At 35.1% G+C, this 18,942-nt stretch overlaps 1 protein-coding gene across 2 annotated transcripts in view; it reads right to left on the reverse strand.

Annotated features, from left to right (window-relative positions):
- Nucleotides 1–18,327, reverse strand: part of herc3 (HECT and RLD domain containing E3 ubiquitin protein ligase 3) — a 36,124-nt gene extending 17,797 nt beyond the window's left edge. Inside the window, exons 1-11 of one of the 2 annotated variants that reach the window (XM_048196260.1) lie at nt 18,180–18,327; nt 16,435–16,757; nt 12,835–12,994; nt 9,776–9,852; nt 9,462–9,683; nt 8,603–8,694; nt 8,203–8,333; nt 6,963–7,117; nt 5,537–5,610; nt 5,048–5,172; nt 2,122–2,181 (exon numbers count right to left, since the gene is read on the reverse strand). In XM_048196260.1, the coding sequence (XP_048052217.1) occupies nt 2,122–2,181; nt 5,048–5,172; nt 5,537–5,610; nt 6,963–7,117; nt 8,203–8,333; nt 8,603–8,694; nt 9,462–9,683; nt 9,776–9,852; nt 12,835–12,994; nt 16,435–16,660 (1,322 nt within the window). In that variant the 5' untranslated portion in view covers nt 16,661–16,757; nt 18,180–18,327. Of the gene's footprint in view, nt 1–2,121; nt 2,182–5,047; nt 5,173–5,536; nt 5,611–6,962; nt 7,118–8,202; nt 8,334–8,602; nt 8,695–9,461; nt 9,684–9,775; nt 9,853–12,834; nt 12,995–16,434; nt 16,758–18,091 lie in introns of both variants that reach the window. The other variant, XM_048196261.1, reaches the window with a different exon arrangement.
- Between the last annotated feature and the right edge of the window lie 615 nt (nt 18,328–18,942).

An 18,942-nucleotide genomic window follows, 5' to 3' on the forward strand; every position in this document is an offset into this window, starting at 1 on the left:
TTACTATACAAGTTAAAACCATTTGGAAACATATAACATTGAGATTTAGTATATCCAAGCAACGGTGGGTCCTGGCCTGGGAACTGGTTAAGGAACAGATGAACAAATAGAGGGATCTGAGGTGAGGAGATTTAAGGCCTGTCCTCTCCATTGCTCTTTATCTGTGTCTGTCACTCTGGAGGGATGAAAGTACGATCACACGCTGGGTGTAAATACAGAGCTGCAGGTGTTTAAGCCTGATGCTGATCCTGCACTACAGACCAGTGAACCCCATACGCATGACCATATGAACCGAGGCCAGTGTATTTTAAGCATGTCTGGGTAAGATGGTTGATCTATAATAAACGACACCAGGACATTAATATGTGTCCAGTTTCAATAGTTATGTTTCCATCCACCTATTTTTATGCTCATTTTGGGATATCAAGATAAATAAATTCTATAAATGCACATTAAATAATGTATGCACTCAATTTAGGTGGAAACATTTTTTTATCCGATAAGAAGAGATGTGCATAAACTAAGATAGAAAAACACATTTACAGAATAAATCCCTCGATGCTCAACAAAAAACTCATGTGACTTTGAATCAACAGTGGATGTGATTGGATAACTGGACTAACCAGTGGACCAATTTCATTGCACAGCATCTCAAATGTGAACCAAAGTCTGTCATCGAAATGATTTGGTATTATGACCTCTCAGAGGCGTCTCGCATGAATGTGTTCCCAAACACCAGACATCTGAACGTAAAATAACACGAGAGAGTTTATTGCGTTTCGTCTGCACAGGCGCAAGTCATTTATGAAGTAGGAAAAAAAGAGCACAGTGGCTTCCCCGATTCCATTTTTATTACAGATATTTTGCTGCAATTTTCCCAGAAAGGGGCGATTTTGTTCTCTTAAACACGTTGCTTTATTCGTTTATTTATTTTAACGTTTTATGCGATATTACAGGTTAAATTTGCAATTTTGAAAGGAAAGATGGAAAGGAGGGAGGATATTTGTTTTTAATGACCCTACAAATTTGATTAAACCATCAAAATATGTGGAAAATATTTTATATGAAAATATGTTATATTAAATATAATATTTTAAATATATGGGAAGAACAAAAAATAAAAAGCTCACAGGAAAAAGCAAACATTGATTACAACATAATCAATTATTAATATTTGCTTTGTTCTCTCTTGTTTTTGCATGTCTTTGTATGATTATTTGGTCGTTCAGATTTTATTTGATATGAATCAATTTAATGGAATCTGATCCAATTATCTGATTAATTTCAACTTGATTCAATTGGATTAGACAAATCCAATTCCTTTCAATTACATTTAACTGGATCTGAATAATCTGATTCATTATATTGAATTTGATCAATCAGACTAATTTAAAACAAATTAAATTCAACTGCATTTGACCAATCATATTCATTTTTAATTTGATTGAGTTTTGGATTTGGATTTGGTCTATCTGATTCATTTCAGTTCAGGTGGAGATTTTTTATTTAATTAGATTTTCTTGATCTAATTCAAAATCAGTTTGATCCAATTCAATCTGTAGAAATAAAGCTGCCCAGTCAGCAGTGAAAATTTCTACAGAAACCTCAACTCTTGATCTAGAGTTCATTGTGTGCCACAGAGTCCATGTGTCGCTCCAAATGCCCGCCAACCCTGAGTTGGAACATGTGCACAGCTGAGTTTTAATCAAATATCCAAAACCGCATTATAAAATGAAGACTTGACCTCAGAAATCATAATACCCCGTCTGAACGCCAGCAACACCAGTTGTTCCTTATGTAACCAGATAATCTCTTGAAATGTTTTCGGCCGCAGTGCAGATTATGAACATCAAGAACTGCATCAGGCACAATGAGGTTTCTAGAGTCTCTCTTCAGAATAAGATCCCCATCGAGTCACATTTGCTCTGAAAGAGGGACTGCTCTTTTGCACACAGAGCTGTAACCAGGAGCCGTGCGGGTGCCTGCGAAGAATTTGCCTCCTGACATTAAGCAGAAGTCACCTATGGAAAAATCACAAGCGCTCCACTCTCCATGGCATCACCCCGTGCACTTATGCTTTTTGACATGGGAATGCAAGGCAGGAACATCTTAACTGCTCACCTTTGGTCCAAAAAGCTGGCATTCCAACATGCAGTTGAGGACAACAGGAGTATGATGTCACTAGAAGGACGGGAAGATTTTTGTAATCAGCATTGAAATCAAATCAATATATTTTATACAGTGTAAAAAACAAAAAATAAAAAGGTGGGGGTTTTTTTTCTTCAATTTATATATAAAATTTATATTTCTTAATTTTTAAATTGACACTTTCATTCTGCAACATACGGAAGAGGATTAGGGTCAAGCAATAATAAAAAAATAAAACCATCTAAACTCGTTAAATTACGAGAAAAAACTTGTTAAATTTCGAGAAAAAAGTAGAGATAAAATGTTGAGAATAAACTCATTAAATTACGAGAAAAAACTTGTTAAATTTCGAGAAAAAAGTCGAGATAAAATGTTGAGAATAAACTCATTAAATTACGAGAAAAAACTTGTTAAATTTCGAGAAAAAAGTAGAGATAAAATGTTGAGAATAAACTCATTAAATTACGAGAAAAAACTTGTTAAATTTCGAGAAAAAAGTCGAGATAAAATGTTGAGAATAAACTCATTAAATTACGAGAAAAAACTCGTTAAATTTCGAGAAAAAAGTCGAAATAAAATGTTGAGAATAAACTCGTTAAATTACGAGAAAAAACTCGTTAAATTTCAAGAAAAAAGTCGAGATAAAATGTTGAGAATAAACTCATTAAATTACGAGAAAAAACTCGTTAAATTTCGAGAAAAAAGTCGAGATAAAATGTTGAGAATAAACTCATTAAATTACGAGAAAAAACTCGTTAAATTTCGAGAAAAAAGTCGAAATAAAATGTTGAGAATAAACTCGTTAAATTACGAGAAAAAACTCGTTAAATTTCAAGAAAAAAGTCGAGATAAAATGTTGAGAATAAAGTCATTAAATTACGAGAAAAAACTCGTTAAATTTCGAGAAAAAAGTCGAGATAAAATGTTGACAATAAACTCATTAAATTACGAGAAAAAACTCGTTAAATTTCGAGAAAAAAGTCGAGATAAAATGTTGAGAATAAAGTCATTAAATTACGTGAAAAAACTCGTTAAATTTCGAGAAAAAAGTCGAGATAAAATGTTGAGAATAAACTCGTTAAATTACGAGAATAAACTCGTTAAATTTCGAGAAAAAAGTCGAGATAAAATGTTGAGAATAAACTCGTTAAATTACGAGAAAAAACTCGTTAAATTTCGAGAAAAAAGTCGAGATAAAATGTTGAGAATAAAGTCATTAAATTACGTGAAAAAACTTGTTAAATTTCGAGAAAAAAGTCGAGATAAAATGTTGAGAATAAAGTCATTAAATTACGTGAAAAAACTCGTTAAAATTTCGAGAATAAACTTGTTAAATTACGAGAAAAAACTCGTTAAATTTCGAGAAAAAAGTCGAAATAAAATGTTGAGAATAAACTCGTTAAATTACGAGAAAAAACTCGTTAAATTTCGAGAAAAAAGTCGAAATAAAATGTTGAGAATAAACTCGTTAAATTACGAGAAAAAACTCGTTAAATTTCGAGAAAAAAGTCGAAATAAAATGTTGAGAATAAACTCGTTAAATTTCGAGAAAAAAGTCGAGATAAAATGTTGAGAATAAACTCGTTAAATTACGAGAAAAAACTCGTTAAATTTCGAGAAAAAAGTCGAGATAAAATGTTGAGAATAAACTCGTTAAATTACGTGAAAAAACTCGTTAAATTTCGAGAAAAAAGTCGAGATAAAATGTTGAGAATAAAGTCATTAAATTACGAGAAAAAACTCGTTAAATTTTGAGAAAAAACTCGTTAAATTTCGAGAAAAAAGTCGAGATAAAATGTTGAGAATAAACTCGTTAAATTACGAGAAAAAACTCGTTAAATTTCGAGAAAAAAGTCGAGATAAAATGTTGAGAATAAAGTCATTAAATTACGTGAAAAAACTCGTTAAATTTCGAGAAAGTCGAGATAAAATGTTGAGAATAAAGTCATTAAATTACGTGAAAAAACTCGTTAAATTTCGAGAAAAAAGTCGAGATAAAATGTTGAGAATAAAGTCATTAAATTACGAGAAAAAAGTCTTTAAATTATGAGAAAAATGTCATTAAAATTTCGAGAAAAAAGTCGAGATAAAATGTTGAGAATAAAGTCATTAAATTATGAGAATAAAGTCGTTAAATTACAAATTTGTTCTCGTAATTTAACGACTTTTTTTCTCGTAATTTAACAACATTTTTCTCATAATTTAACGAATTTGTTCTCGTAATTTAACGACTTTTTTCTCGTAATTTAATGACTTTAGTCTCAACATTTTATTTTGACTTTTTTCTCGAAATTTATCGAGTTTTTTCTCGAAATGTAACAACTTTAATCTCAAGATGGTTTTATTTTTTTATTATTGCTTGGCCCTAATCCTCTTCCGTACACAACATGAACGACTTATATTTAAAATAAATACTGTTTTTTTACTTTCTATACATCAAAGAATTCTAAAAAAATGTATCATGGTTTCCATACAAATATTAAGCAGCATAACCGCTTACAACATTGATAATAATCAGAAATGTGATTTCTGAAGGATCATGTGACACTGAAGACTGGAGTAATGATGCTGAAAATTCAGCTTTGATCACCGGTATAAATTCTATTTTAAAATATATTCAAATATAAAACAGTTATTTTAAATTGTAATAATATTTCACAATATTAATGATTTTATCGTATTTTTGATCAAATAAATGCAGCCTTGGTGAGCAGAAGGATTTTGTTCAAAAACTTTTTAAAAATCTTACTGACTGAATGGTAGTGTGTGTCATATTATGAAGGTTAAATATTTTAAAATGCAGTTAATTTTGCCTTAGAAATTATAAAACATTACAAAAGTTGAATATTTCCGTAAGGCCTCTATCATAACTGTAAACCGGATGAAGTAATACACTCACTTGGTGATGCTTGAATCGCTGTTGTCATGGAGCTTCATCCTCCAGCTGTCCAGACTCTCAGAATTAATCAGAGCAATGCTTTTGGTGCTATTTATGATGCGGAAATCCTCAGGACAAGATAAACCCTGTTCTCAAACACACAACACACACACTTAGAAATGTAATATTATGACCCCAGAGCAAAATTTACTGTTTCACTGTTAATTGGGCAAATTCCTAATTGTCCTACACAGAAACTAAATTAATAAAACAAAACAGGGCATCAGTCTTTATGTTGATCCCGAAAAACCATTATATTGATGTATCGGCGCCACCATGTGGATAACAGTAGCTACTGACCAATCAAACTTGCAGATAAGATTGATCAAATAAACATCAAATACATCACATTTGTATGAGCAGGTACACACTACTCAATTCATGAGAAGATATTGAGGATTACATTGATGACAGCTCTGATGATACTACAGTGAAAAGCAGCAAGGTTACCTCCTTGGCAGACAACAACAGGAAATTGTGATCACCTCCACTGTGAATTTTACTGACGGTGTAGCGCTCGGCTTCTGTAGAAAAAGAACATATAGAATGGTTCCTTTTATAGTGATATAAAATAACATGAAGAATCATTTGTAATAGGGCTGGACGATTATGGCCTAAAATCAAAACCTCGATTAATTGAACATTTTACCTCGATTACGATTAATGAACGATTATTTTGTTTCTGTTTTTTTGTTTTTTTTTGCCCTCATAGTTCACTGACAAGGTTTGTACTGTAAATATGATTGACTATTAAAGGTGGGATATTTTTTTCCTATTGAAAGAGCGATTTGACATCATAGTTCACTATCAGCAGTTATTTTATTTATGTTCGTAACATTTCTTACAGATTTCTGCTCGTTGTAAATCAGAAGAAGATAAATTAGCGCATTACCAGTACGAGTGATTGCGTGTGTGAGTTAGTCATACCGTCTCACTATTAATTGTGAATCTGTGGGTTGTAAACAGTTCCTTAAAAAGTAGAAAAATATATGCTATAATAAGTTTTGAGTTTCTAAGCTACTTAACTGGACAGCGCTGACAACTAGTTTCTGCGTTCCTCTCTGTGCGCGCGATCTTCACGTTTTGCGCAGCTAGTGTTTGTATGAGTGTTCGTGCCACAATGCAGAGCGCGAGCGCGGTGGCTCGATATAATAATACACATCCGATCGTCTAATCGCTTGAATGTCCAAACCATAAAACAAATACAACTGACAAAGTTTAGTGAAGACGCAAGGCTCACCGCTCGCGCGCTATCACTATGTGATGAACCGGCGTTCACCTCCGTGTTTTGCCTTTATGCCACTGACTGGACGAGGCAGTCATGTAGCTACACACGGTAGTATGTTTTTAAGGGGGAAGTATCAACAGGATTAAATAACCGAAATAACCGACATGGGAAAATTACGTCGGTTAGAGGTTCTGAATTTCGGTTTCGATTACTTTTCGATTAATCGTCCAGCCCTAATTTGTAAAGACATTACAAACTTTTTTAATAAAAAATGTGCTTTTAGAGAAGAGAAGCTAGATTTGATAACAGGCACATTTCTGCAAAATGCATGTCGACTTTGTGGTAAAACAGATTTCAATAATATTTGCTTACATATCAGAGGAACCTGAAGGAGAAAAAAAGACTAATATACAAATTATTACTATTTTTTTTACACAATCAAACATAGCTTTTGAAGATTCAGCAATCGGACGCATCACAAAGCAAACTACAGATCTTGTTCAACTGCATCTATTAATATCTGACTATCCCCGTCACTCCAGTTTGAGGTAAATTGTAATTAACATTTAGCTTGTTATGACTTATTTAGAGGATTTATGTAATCCATACGGAATGTTCCACAATGGCCTGGTGATCATATGTACGTACTTGTGTATGTATTTCCAATGCACAGGGGTTGGATGTTTCTGACAGGAAGTGGGCTCTTTGCATTTCCTCTGAGGCCTGTGCCCAGCTGGCCCTGAGTGTTGCAGCCGAAAGCATAAACCAGGCCCGTTGAGGGCACGAACGCCAGGGTGTGGTGCCTGTGACGTACACACAGAGACATGTTGTGAAATATCCCATCTCATTCTTTTCTGATGACTGCATGCACAAAACGATATTAAACCAGAAAAACTATTGCATGCATGTTGCACAGTGCTTGAGATATGAGGTGCAATTGAGTGATAATAAGTAAGGTTATGGAGGAGTATAAATTGTATTTGTAAAGAAATGGCCTTGTAATAAGTGCAAAGCAAGTCATGGATAATAGCATCTGCCGAATGACAATCTTTTATGCTTCTACACCATATTTTTGTTCCTGCAAATTTGTGGCAGCATACAATAGTTGATTCATTTAAATAATTAGCTATACTAATGGTTAACATATATGTTTTTTTCAATGGATGTTGATTTCCAGAGATCAGGTATATGATATAATACAATTTAATGTACATTAATTTATTTTTAAATCATGCTTTTTCAAATCGAATAATGTACACTACTGTTTAAAAGTTTTTGAAAGTCTCTTATGCTCAAGGCTGCATTTATTTGAATAAAAATACAGTAAATAAGTACTGTGAAATATTGTAATTGTAAGAAAATGTGAAATATTATTATAATTTAAAATAACAGTTTTCTATTTGAATATATTTTAGAATGTAATTTATTCCTGTGATCAAAGCTGAATTTTCAGCATCATTACTCCAGTCTTCAGTGTCACATGATCCTTCAGAAATCATTCTAATATGCTGATTTGATTCTCAAGAAACATTTATTATTGTGATAACAGTTTTGCTGCTTAATATTTTTGTGAAAACCGTGATACATTGTTTTTCAGCATTCTTGATGAATAGAAGAACAGCAAAAGAACAGCATTTATTTGAAACAATTTTTTTTATAACATTATAAATGTATTGACTGTCACTTTTGGTCAATTTAATGCATCCCTGCTAGATAAAAGTATTAATTTCTTTAAAAAAAAAAATCTTGATGAACAAATATATGCATTCTCTATCAGTATATTTTTGGATATGACACAAACAAAATCTAACACTTTCAAAGAAAAACAGCACATCATTCTGAAACAGATGGACACAGAATGTGCATCTTGTCTAGTACATATACTTACCGCCCACAAGCGATCTGAGACACCTCAGTGCCCATGAGCTCCATAACTCTGCGTGGAAGAGGCTCGTTGTTGGTGGAATCGTGGCCCAGCTGTCCTCTTGAACCGTTTCCAAATGTGAACAGACCCCCTTCCTAAAACAAACACGGCACAAACAGCAATGCTTCAATGCTCCAGACTGAAAATCAAAAATGAAATCAAGCAACTTTTAGCAAGCTAACAGAAATTCTTAGTAACAATCATTAAAAAAAAAAAAGATTAAAGATTAAATTAATGGATTGTTCAAATAACTGTAGCAATTTGTCTCAATTTTTAACTTGAGACTTTTAAATAAACTTTTATTTAAATCAAATATTTAAAAAATTGTTTTGGAGCATGTGTTTTTCAGCATACTGCTATACACCTTTGTCAAGGCAGCGGTGTGTTCCTCTCCACAGCTGATGTACACCACCTTCTGTGACCGCAGGAACTTGATGTGGCAGGGAACAGCCCGGTCTATGAGATTACAGTCAAAAATATCAGGCAACATTATGCCAGTCTATTAAAGAGGCCATATTATGCCCTTTTTCAAAGTCTTGATTTTGTTTTTGGGGTCTACTAGAACAGGATTTCATGCTTGAATGTTCAAAAAACACATTATTTTTCACATATTTGACATTGTTGCAGCACCTCTCGTCCCAGTCTGTCAGTAACGCTCTGTTTAGTTCCTGTCTCTATGAAGCTCCTCCTCAAAAGCACAATGTGCTCTGACTGGTCAGCTGGACCAGTGTTTTGTGATTGGTCAACCGCTTCGAGCGTGTATGGGAAATGTCACGCCCCTTATCATATCTGTGAGATTCAACACACTACTAACTAAACCATGTCTCACCCCTTTATTTGCATAAGCCTTGGACAGGAATTATTTAAATAAGACATGTTTGTTCCCGGCAGAAAACTCAAGACTACAATGGAGGCATTTTTAGAGAGTTCAGAAACAGTGGACACTGATATAGAGAATAACTCCCTTTGGAGTGATTTTGTGCTTTGTAACTTTGCAGACCTTTTTCACGCTCAAACAGCAACATTGCAGACTAAAGAAAGTAAAAAAGCATAATAGGTCCTCTTTAATCATATTCAGTTTGGACTGACAAATCAAACCTAAGTTTTGGCACCTTACTGAAGGGTATAAAAGTTTCAAGAATAGTCTGTTGCAGAATTCAAACCAACAACCTCTTGGTTCGCAGAGCAGATTTTTAACCACTAGATCAGCGTGTGTGTTTTACCTTGCTCGTCATTGAGGCCTAGTTGTCCAGCGCAGTTCTTCCCCCAGCCGAACACAGCTCCAGAGAGGGACAAGGCGAAGCTGTGGTCTCCTCCAGCGCTGATTTGAGCCAGCGGGATCCCACACAGAGATTTGAGCGGTTGAGGAGACAGAGTGCTCGGCTCTCCCTTCCCTAAACCCAGCTGACCACTGGAGTTCTCTCCCCATACGAACAACTGACCATCTGAGAAGAGGAGGACAGCGGGAATCTTCTTTAACTGACACATCAGAAGCACAACAGAAAAGAAAAACGACTGATACAACATCTGCTCTTACCTTTTGAAAGTGCTATACAGTGTTGGTTGCCACACATTACTTGTGAGATTCGATGTTCGCACAACTTTTTAATCAACCTAAAAAAATTAAAATAAAAAGGAATACAGAAAAGTATTTAAGAAGACTGGACTACATCTAACAAATTTACCTGGTTAATGCTACTCCATTTTAACTGTTATGGTGATGTTGGAGAATAAAAACCATTCAACATATATAATTGATGACTAGGTTCTAGGTCTTTCAGTTTCTGCACCAATTGTGGGGGGAAATCTGTGAAATTCTATAGAATGGATTTAACAATTATGAAATTGCAGCTCAATTAATTTGAATTCAAGGTTGTTGTTTTTTTTTTTTACTTCTAAACAGAAATATTCATTCCGAATGATTTTTACAAATTATAAAATAATTATATAATAATCAAAAATATGCATTTTGAGAGAGTGACACATCTGTGCAAAATCCATTGCAGAAGGTATTATATAAATAAATATTCATATTCCAGGGGTACTTGGTGCATCACCAATTTATTATTTTTTTCATATTTTCTGCATGGATTGTGGAGGGAAATCTGAGGTATTCTGTGTAATGGATTAAAATGCTTTGATGCATTAATTATTTAAATCATAAAGGAAACAATTCTCAATGTGTTTTCCCTTCAAAACAAAAACATAATTATTCCCAATTATTTTAGTGCAAATTAGATACACTTTCTCAGCCACATTAATTGTTGAAGGCATATAAATAGGACAGACATATAGAAGAATGGGAAAGGGTCAAAGGAAGCAGGTTGACCAGTGAATGTTATGCAGCAAAGAGCTACATATGGTTGAGCTGAGCTGAGAGTACTGCACTATTATTGGCAGCTGCATTATCAAAGCATCCAAATATTTAATAAAGAAATTCCTGATTTATTGACTGGCCAGGAATCTCACAGTCGAATCCCAGTGGTCTTGATCACATTACAAAATGTGAAACCAAATAAATAACCCTCAATCATTAACCCTCTCTGGTTGTAACCGAGATGACAAGTGATGATCTCATTCAAATAAATGTCAGGAAATGTTGTTCCATCTGTTGTGGTTTATTCAGCAATACTAGAGCAAACATCTAATCCACAACAGAACAGAAGAGCTTTCAGTAATAGCACATTATAACTATCATTAAGTCTAAATCACTTGCATTCGGGAGACCCCTGCGGTGAGGAAGGCCCCATGCAGAGACCCCCTCACGAGGTTAGGAGCCAATTAGAATCCCCTATCTAGAGCAGCCTTCACAATGCAAAGGAAGTTGAATATGAAAAAGCATATATACCACAAAAAAGGATGTAACTGTTAATGTGGTATAAATGCATTTACACTGGAATCAAAATAACAGGAAACAAAGCATCACGTTTGAAACTTGAATGTTGGTTCTGATGCAGAGCGGATAAAAAACAAAATGTGCATTAAAGGTAAAGTTCACACAAAAATGAAAATCTTTCATCATTCGCTCACCTTCGTGCCATCCTCAATATATATGACTTTCTTTCATCAGATAAACACAAATGAAGGAAAATAATCCATCTCTGTGAGTGCATATAATGCAAGTGAATGGGTGCCGCTTGATTGATGCTTAAAAGAACCACAAAGTAATCATGATGACTGTAGTAATCCATATGACCCCAGAGGATAAATCAATATCTTCTGAAGCAAACGATAGGTCATACAAGCGATCACTAGGGGCCGTAGTGAAGCATGACGTAATTGCGTCAAGTTTATGTAAAGCGGTGGTCCTCTGCGATTCTACTTCTCGCACAAACTTCACAATGCAATTACAATAAGTGTCACAACACCCCCCTCATGAACGCTCGTATGACAAAACAAATATGAAAGAATGAATGAATATTTTGCACTCATGTCATGCACTCATGGTGCCCAGCCCGCATGGGCTTATATGACACTATCCAGCCATTAGGAAAGATGTCCATCAGAAAAACAAACAATATAATAAGCCACAACATCCTGACATAATCACAACTAAATCACCTCATCTCAGGATACAAAGTCTTTTGTCTTAATGTCCATGCCTTCTCAACAAAGGTTGCCATACAAAAAATTTCATTTTCAAATAACCAAAACATAATTTCACCTTCAGGCAGCCAAAACAGATCCGGGTTTTTCTGTTGCATCATATTATACAAATCAGTTCATAAATTGTTGTAAAGTGGGCAATAAATCATAAAATGAAATTCATCCTCCACCAAACATAAATCAAATACAGAACATAACAGAACAAAAAAATAAAAATAAACGCTTGTGTAAGTCGACCGGAACTGTTCGCTTCATAAGACAATGGATGCGTCTGAAATCGCATACACTCGAGTCTTTACTTATTTTGAATAAGTAATTACTTCAAGACCACTAAAAAACATGTTCTATATAGTATGAATGTATTCTGGATGTACTACATCCACCATGCTGTCATTATCATGTGACCGATCAGCATCAGTTGCATCACTTACAACGCCATTCACAAATCCTCTCCAGTGGCCTCATGGGATAGTGAAGTGTCCATCATATGCGCACTTCAGAATCACTCCGGAAGTAGTAGGTCATCCGGGTACTTTTTGCCTACTCTTTTATGAGTACTGTGATGTCGAACATACTTCTTTTGTCACATACTGTTTTTCGCCTACTATATAGTAGAGAAGTATGTGATTTTGGATGCAGCCATTGATTCATCCACTGGGGTCGTATGGATTACCGTCACAATCGGAACCCATTCACTTGCATTATCTGAACTACAGAGACAGATTATTTTCCTAAAAATCTTTGTTTGTGTTTATCTGAAGAAAGAAAGTCATATATATCAGGGATGGCAATTTTCATTTTTATGTGGAGTATCCCTTTAATTTGCAGATCACCAAATTTAAACATTTTTAAGGAAAATTTGATTCCAACAGCGTATGTGCTTCACAGTGGACTTTGTATTAGGTGTTTTAGTCGGACTGTGTCATTTAAAATTTTATGAAACATTCTTATTCATTTATGAAAACTTTGCATTAAAAAGTGATGTTTTACCTGGGCACACGAACCGCCTCTTCAGCCGTACCCAGACCGAGCTGCCCTCCTTCTCCAGCACCCCAGGCAAACACCTGCCCCTGCTCATTCACCGCCAGAGAGTGAGCCTGACCACACGACACGCCGGCTATCTTCTGAGCATCCAGAGCTCCAACCAGCTCTATGAGAGACACACACAAACAAATCCATTAGATGAAAATATCACACTCCGGCCTTGTGAAATCAGCAGGTACTGCTTTGTGCAGTAAAAGATTTGTAACTGCTATAATGTTTTTGACATATTAAAATATTAGAATTCCCTGTACACTACCATTCAAAAGTTCTTTTTTTAAAGAAATAATATTTTTATTCCGCAAGGATGCATTAAATGGAGCAAATGTGACATTTATAATGTTTGTATGTAGAGATTTCAATTTCAAATAAAGACTTTTGAGCTTTCTATTTATCACAGAATCATGAAATAAAGGGTTTCCACAAAAATATGAAGCAGCACAACTGTTTTCAACATTGACAATAATCAGAAATGTTTCTTGAGCATCAAATCATCATATTAGAGTGATTTCTGAAGGATCATGTGACACTGAAGACTGGAGTAATGATGCTGAAAATTAAGCTTTGACATCACAGGAATAAATTACTTTTGAAAATATATTCAAATAGAAAACAGTTATTTTAAATTATAATAATATTTCGCAATATTACTGTTTTTACTGTATTTTTGATCAAATAAATGCAGTCTTGGTGAGAATAAGAGACGGTAACACTTTCCAATAAGGTTCATTAGTTAAACATTAATGTATTAACTAACATGAACTAACCATGAACAATACATTTGTTACTGTATTTACTAATCTTCATTAATGTTAGTTAATGAAAATACAGTTCATTGTTTGTTCATGTTAGTTCACAGTGCATTAACTAATGTTAACAAGATTTTAATAATGTATTAGTAAATGTTGAAATTATCATTAACAAAGATTAATAAATGCTGTATAAGTGCAGTTCATTATTAGTTCATGTTAACTACTGTAGTTAACTAATGTTAACAAATGAACCTTATTGTAAAGTGTTACAGAGACTTCTTTCAAAAACATTTGAACAGTAGTGTGTATTCAGATGAAGGCACCTACTGTGAGTGACCAATCACAATCGTCTAGGTTGTGTGGCATCAAAACAATGTCACATGTAATCTTTTATCTTCTCATCAAGATGTCAGCAATACAGCAGTGGCTTAAAGGAAACCACAAAAAAAAAAAACTTTTGGCGTGTGAATGTGGCGAGACGAAACTGAATGCCTACTTAACCAAAACAGCATCAGAAAAAACTTTCATTTTCGAAAACAATTTAGAGCATTTCGGAACACGCATTCCTCGCAAAAGCTTTTCATTGTAGCATCTAAATCAAAATCATCTGAATCTCTACAAGCTGCAATCTTGATGGACAAAAAAAAAATGCTCAACATCTGTTAAGAATTTTATGAATTTACAGTAAGTAATAGAAACACAGCTATTTGAAAAACAAAGAACAAAACCTTATCAGTATGTATTTCTACAATCAATGCAACCCTTTTAGAGACAAAATATGTATCACTCTACACATTAGATTCATATACATTTTCTTGAATCCGATCTGGTTTCTGCGTTGGACATAGAATGACTTGAATACATTTAATCAAGCAGTATTGCTTCTTGTTGGGTCATTTTCTGATTTATCATTTTGGAAGGAGACTAGTTTCTTGACTTCTTTTACATGTCCCTCGTACCAATTCACATAACAGGGCCTTGTATTGAACAAATGGTGCGATCTCATTAGCACAGACATGTGAGAGACCGTCTGCTGCTTGGAATTGTTTTCTTATAAACCGGATTAACAACCCTGGACTGGCGAGTCCCAATGCATGCTGGATAAAACAAGATCTGCTGTCATCACTGACTGTTAATACACTGTAACACAATAATAATAATAGCATGATCAAGCAAGTAATGCCACATGATTAGTTTGTTGCCTTATTTCTGAGAACCTAATTTTAGGTGTGTGCCAAAACATACTGTGATTACATGAAATTGTCAAATTAATAGACATGGGACATAAAACTTCAGCAGGAACATGAGAAATTCATATTTAAACACAAAAGGCTACATTCATTAAAAAAAGGCAACATTTCAATGTGCAAAGGCTGTAAAACCTTTATTCCATCAATTATTATGGCATTGCATGAAAGGAAACTTTACGTAATGCAAATATAGGTGTATATTCAAATCTAATTTATGAGCATCATCAACAGATTCTGAACAATTTACAATCTAATTGTTGGGGCATCATAGGCGCATCTGGAGCGTCAGTGCCATGTTTCAAACTGTACGTTCAAATTGAATGTATGAATTGCTGATGCATAATAAATGCGTCCTGAAATTACATTCATACATACATTTTGAAAGCTTGAATGGAATTCTGGAGCATCAGTGCCAAATTATATGCTGTATGTTCAAAATAAATCCATGGTAAAGGTACGTTCTGAACATGAGAATTACATTTTGAAGCATTATATACAGGTTAGAAATGTCTGAATCTAATTTCGGTGAAACGGTAAGAATGATATGAATATTCAAATCTAAGGGTGTTTTCACACCTGCCTCATTTAGTTCGGTTGAACTGAACTAGAGTTCATTGTCCACCTTGGTGTGGTCCATTTGGACAGGTGTGAATGCAGCAATCGCATTCGGGTGTGCACCAAAAGCAGACCAAACAAGCGTACCGAGACAAGAGAGATGTGAAAGCAAACCGACTCAATGGACCAAACGATAACATAATTCATAATGGGAAATGTGTTATATAAAAAGCAGTAGTGTCTGATTCTGTGAGTGAACACATTAGTTACCCTAGCTGAACACCAAAGAGCGCTTCTTGGTCTTAAAATGTTGTCTAATTGTGCTTCGTGCAAGAATGCTGTCCCAACGAAACCTTGATTCCAGCTCTACCTGCATTATAACATTCATATATGGTCTCGACACAGTTAGCCTACAAGACAGTGCTGGGAGATCAAGAGAGAACAAGCTTGAATTTGTCACAGTATTAATATTAATGTTGTATATAATTTAACATCAGGAATGATGGCTACATTTGTATAGTGTTTGCATGTGTCTCGACAGTTACAAATAAAGCCACAATAAGCTCATGGAGCGAACTTGTCAATCATTTTGATGGATGATGCTGAGAAAACCAATAAGAGGACCGATGTACTCGTATGTGACTTGCATAAACACATTTTGGTACGCTTTGAAATGTTGCCTTGTGAAAGCAAACCGAACCAAGAAGAAAATGCAACACTGTAACAAATTAGTCCCTGTTTCGGAACAAAACTAAAAATTCATAGGTGTGAAAACGCCCTAATTTTTGAGCATCATCAACAAATTCCAAATGTCCAAATCTAATTGATGGGACACCACAGGCGTGTTATATAAAATAAATCTTTTGGAGAGACAAGAGCATCCCGAACAACTTTTTGTGCATTACTGACATGTTCTGAAAGTTCAAATTCTGCAGCATCACTGTCATGAATCATGCTGTACTGTATGTTCAAATTCAGTTTATGTCAGTTACCTGGCCTGCATCCTCGCTTGTCATGGCCCAGCTGACCGCTGCTGTTGGAGCCACAGGTGTATACGCTCCCATCATGCAACAGGAAGAGCGAGTGCTGGCTTCCACATGCCACTTCTTTAAGACCCCTCCCATCGAACATGCAACAGCTCCTGGGCTCAAAGACAGACGCCTCTGACGCACCGATGCCCAGCTGACCCGAGGCACTGCTTCCCCAGCACAGCATCATGATTCACACATAAAGAGAGAGACAGATGGAAGGATCCGGAATAAGGGAGAGCTCCTAGGCTGTACCGCCTTGCCGTCTCCGCCTGGAAATGACGGATCTGGAACAGAACAAAAAGTCTGGCATAAGATAGTGGGAAGCAAATGGGTGAGAACTCAGTAGAAGGGAAGGGAAGAGGTCACGCCCCATTCCTGTTTCCATATTGGGCAGCGTGTGTGTAAATGACAGCTCGTGTGGAGGGCCAGGCACTCGAGACTAGAATGCAGATCATAAATCACCTGATGTGGTTTTTCTGGTTAAATAAAATCATAGATTTACTAATCCATCCGCCTAACTCTTCCAAAACCTACTGATTCATCACAATTCACTATGGGAAACATAAATTTGGGCATGTATGTCTAGGGAGGGGAAAATTATTATTTGATTAAACCCACCTACATGCATTCAGAACATACTGGGAAGAGTTAGATATATATTTTTTCTACTAGAGATATAAAATAATGTCTATCAAAATGATTTTAATGCACTTGGCACATTCCAAAAGTTTGAATCAAGTGACATGTTCCATTTGTTCCATTTCGTTCAAATTTCAAATTGAAAGTTCAACTTTATGGGCATTAAATGGGTTCTGAAGGTTCAAATCCTATTTCTGCAGAATCATAGGCGTGTTCTGAACATTCAAATTTAATTTTTGAATATCATCACCAAATTTCGAATGTTCAAATCTTAATGATGGGGCATCATAAACGTGTTTCAAAATATCCTATTAAATTCGTACTTACATTAAATTTTAAGAGATTTTAAAGTTTAATTCGAATTCTAAAGCATCACTGTCATGATCCACGCTGCACGTTCAAACTGAATTTGGTACGTTCAAAGGTACGTTCTGTTGATTAGAATCAAATTTTGGAGCATTATAAATAGGTTCCAAATATTCGAATCTAATGTCTGGGGAATCATAGGCGTGTTCTGAACATTCGAATCAAATTTTTGAGCATCATCGAAAAAATTCCGCACGTTCGAAACTAAATGTCAGAGCATCTGGGCGCGTTCCAAAATATTCTGTTAAATTCTTGGGCGTTACGAACGTTCGACTTTTTGCATATGCGACTGGTGCGATTTAGGGGCGTCAACAGTGCTTAGCGAAAGTGCCTATAATGTCTAGAACTGTTCTCTAGGTTGGTAGCGCACTAGGTTTAGAAACACAGACGAAATCTTCCATATGTGGGTACAATCTGTCCAAGATGAGTTCGGCCTGTAAGAACAATCCTGACATATTTCAGTTTCACGTCTTTAATAAGCCAAAACAAACTGAAGTTCATATACTGCAAGAATTAATGCTTAAACTGTCTACGCGTTAAATACAGTAGCTCAATACTAATATTCAGGATAATGTAAGGACAAACTGACACATAACAACGCACTGACACTCACCAAACTGTCATTTTCTATCACGCAAATGCAGTTCTCTAACTGACACAAGACAAAAACAAACATGTTCTTAGGTAGCAGATAGTGTTACCTGGTAAAATGCATTTCGTCTCCTGTTTATTTGTCCGTATATTACTGAAATGGTTTCAGTTTAATGGTTCCGACAAAAACAAGGAAGTTACGACTCAGATTACGGCGTCACTGATCACGTGACACCTGTCAACCAGCCCAGAGCCATACTTGGCTCTATTAGCGCTAGAGTCAATAGAGGGCGACATTGAGTATAGTTTTGTCATTTTGTACGTGCTACTGTCTATGGATGTGTACTTTTTTTTTTGTTTATTAGCAAACATGCAGTGTTGGAGATTGACTTGATTTTAGATGTATTTTTTTTTAAACATTTAGCTTTAACATTTTTATCAAGCCTGACCAGGCAAGATAAAATCTGTATTGAAGAAATGTATTTTATGGCTATAATCTTGGGTTTGTAAAATAAATAAATAAATACATGAATAAAAATAAGATAAATAAATAAATAAAAATAAATAATTTTATCATTAAGACTTTTTTTTTAAAAAGTCAGTTCATCAATACAACACATTACATTACAGGAAAAGAACCTTGACACTTCGGCACATTGTCCAGCTTGTTTGTATTTACTTATTCGTTATTACTTTATTTTATTAATATACATTATGCCCTTGGTCAGGGGGTGCATTTTACTTGGTAGCCTAGGCTACAGTATACGAGATCCCAGTTAATTTTCAGTGGGATAGGCAGCAGACGGGGAGTTCGAGCGCTTGCCAAGATCCTTCACGTCAATAGAGTGCCCCAGTTAGCATTTTAGGACTTCC

Source organism: Megalobrama amblycephala, linkage group LG7 (genome assembly GCF_018812025.1).
Source record: "Megalobrama amblycephala isolate DHTTF-2021 linkage group LG7, ASM1881202v1, whole genome shotgun sequence".
Lineage (NCBI taxonomy): Eukaryota > Metazoa > Chordata > Actinopteri > Cypriniformes > Xenocyprididae > Megalobrama > Megalobrama amblycephala.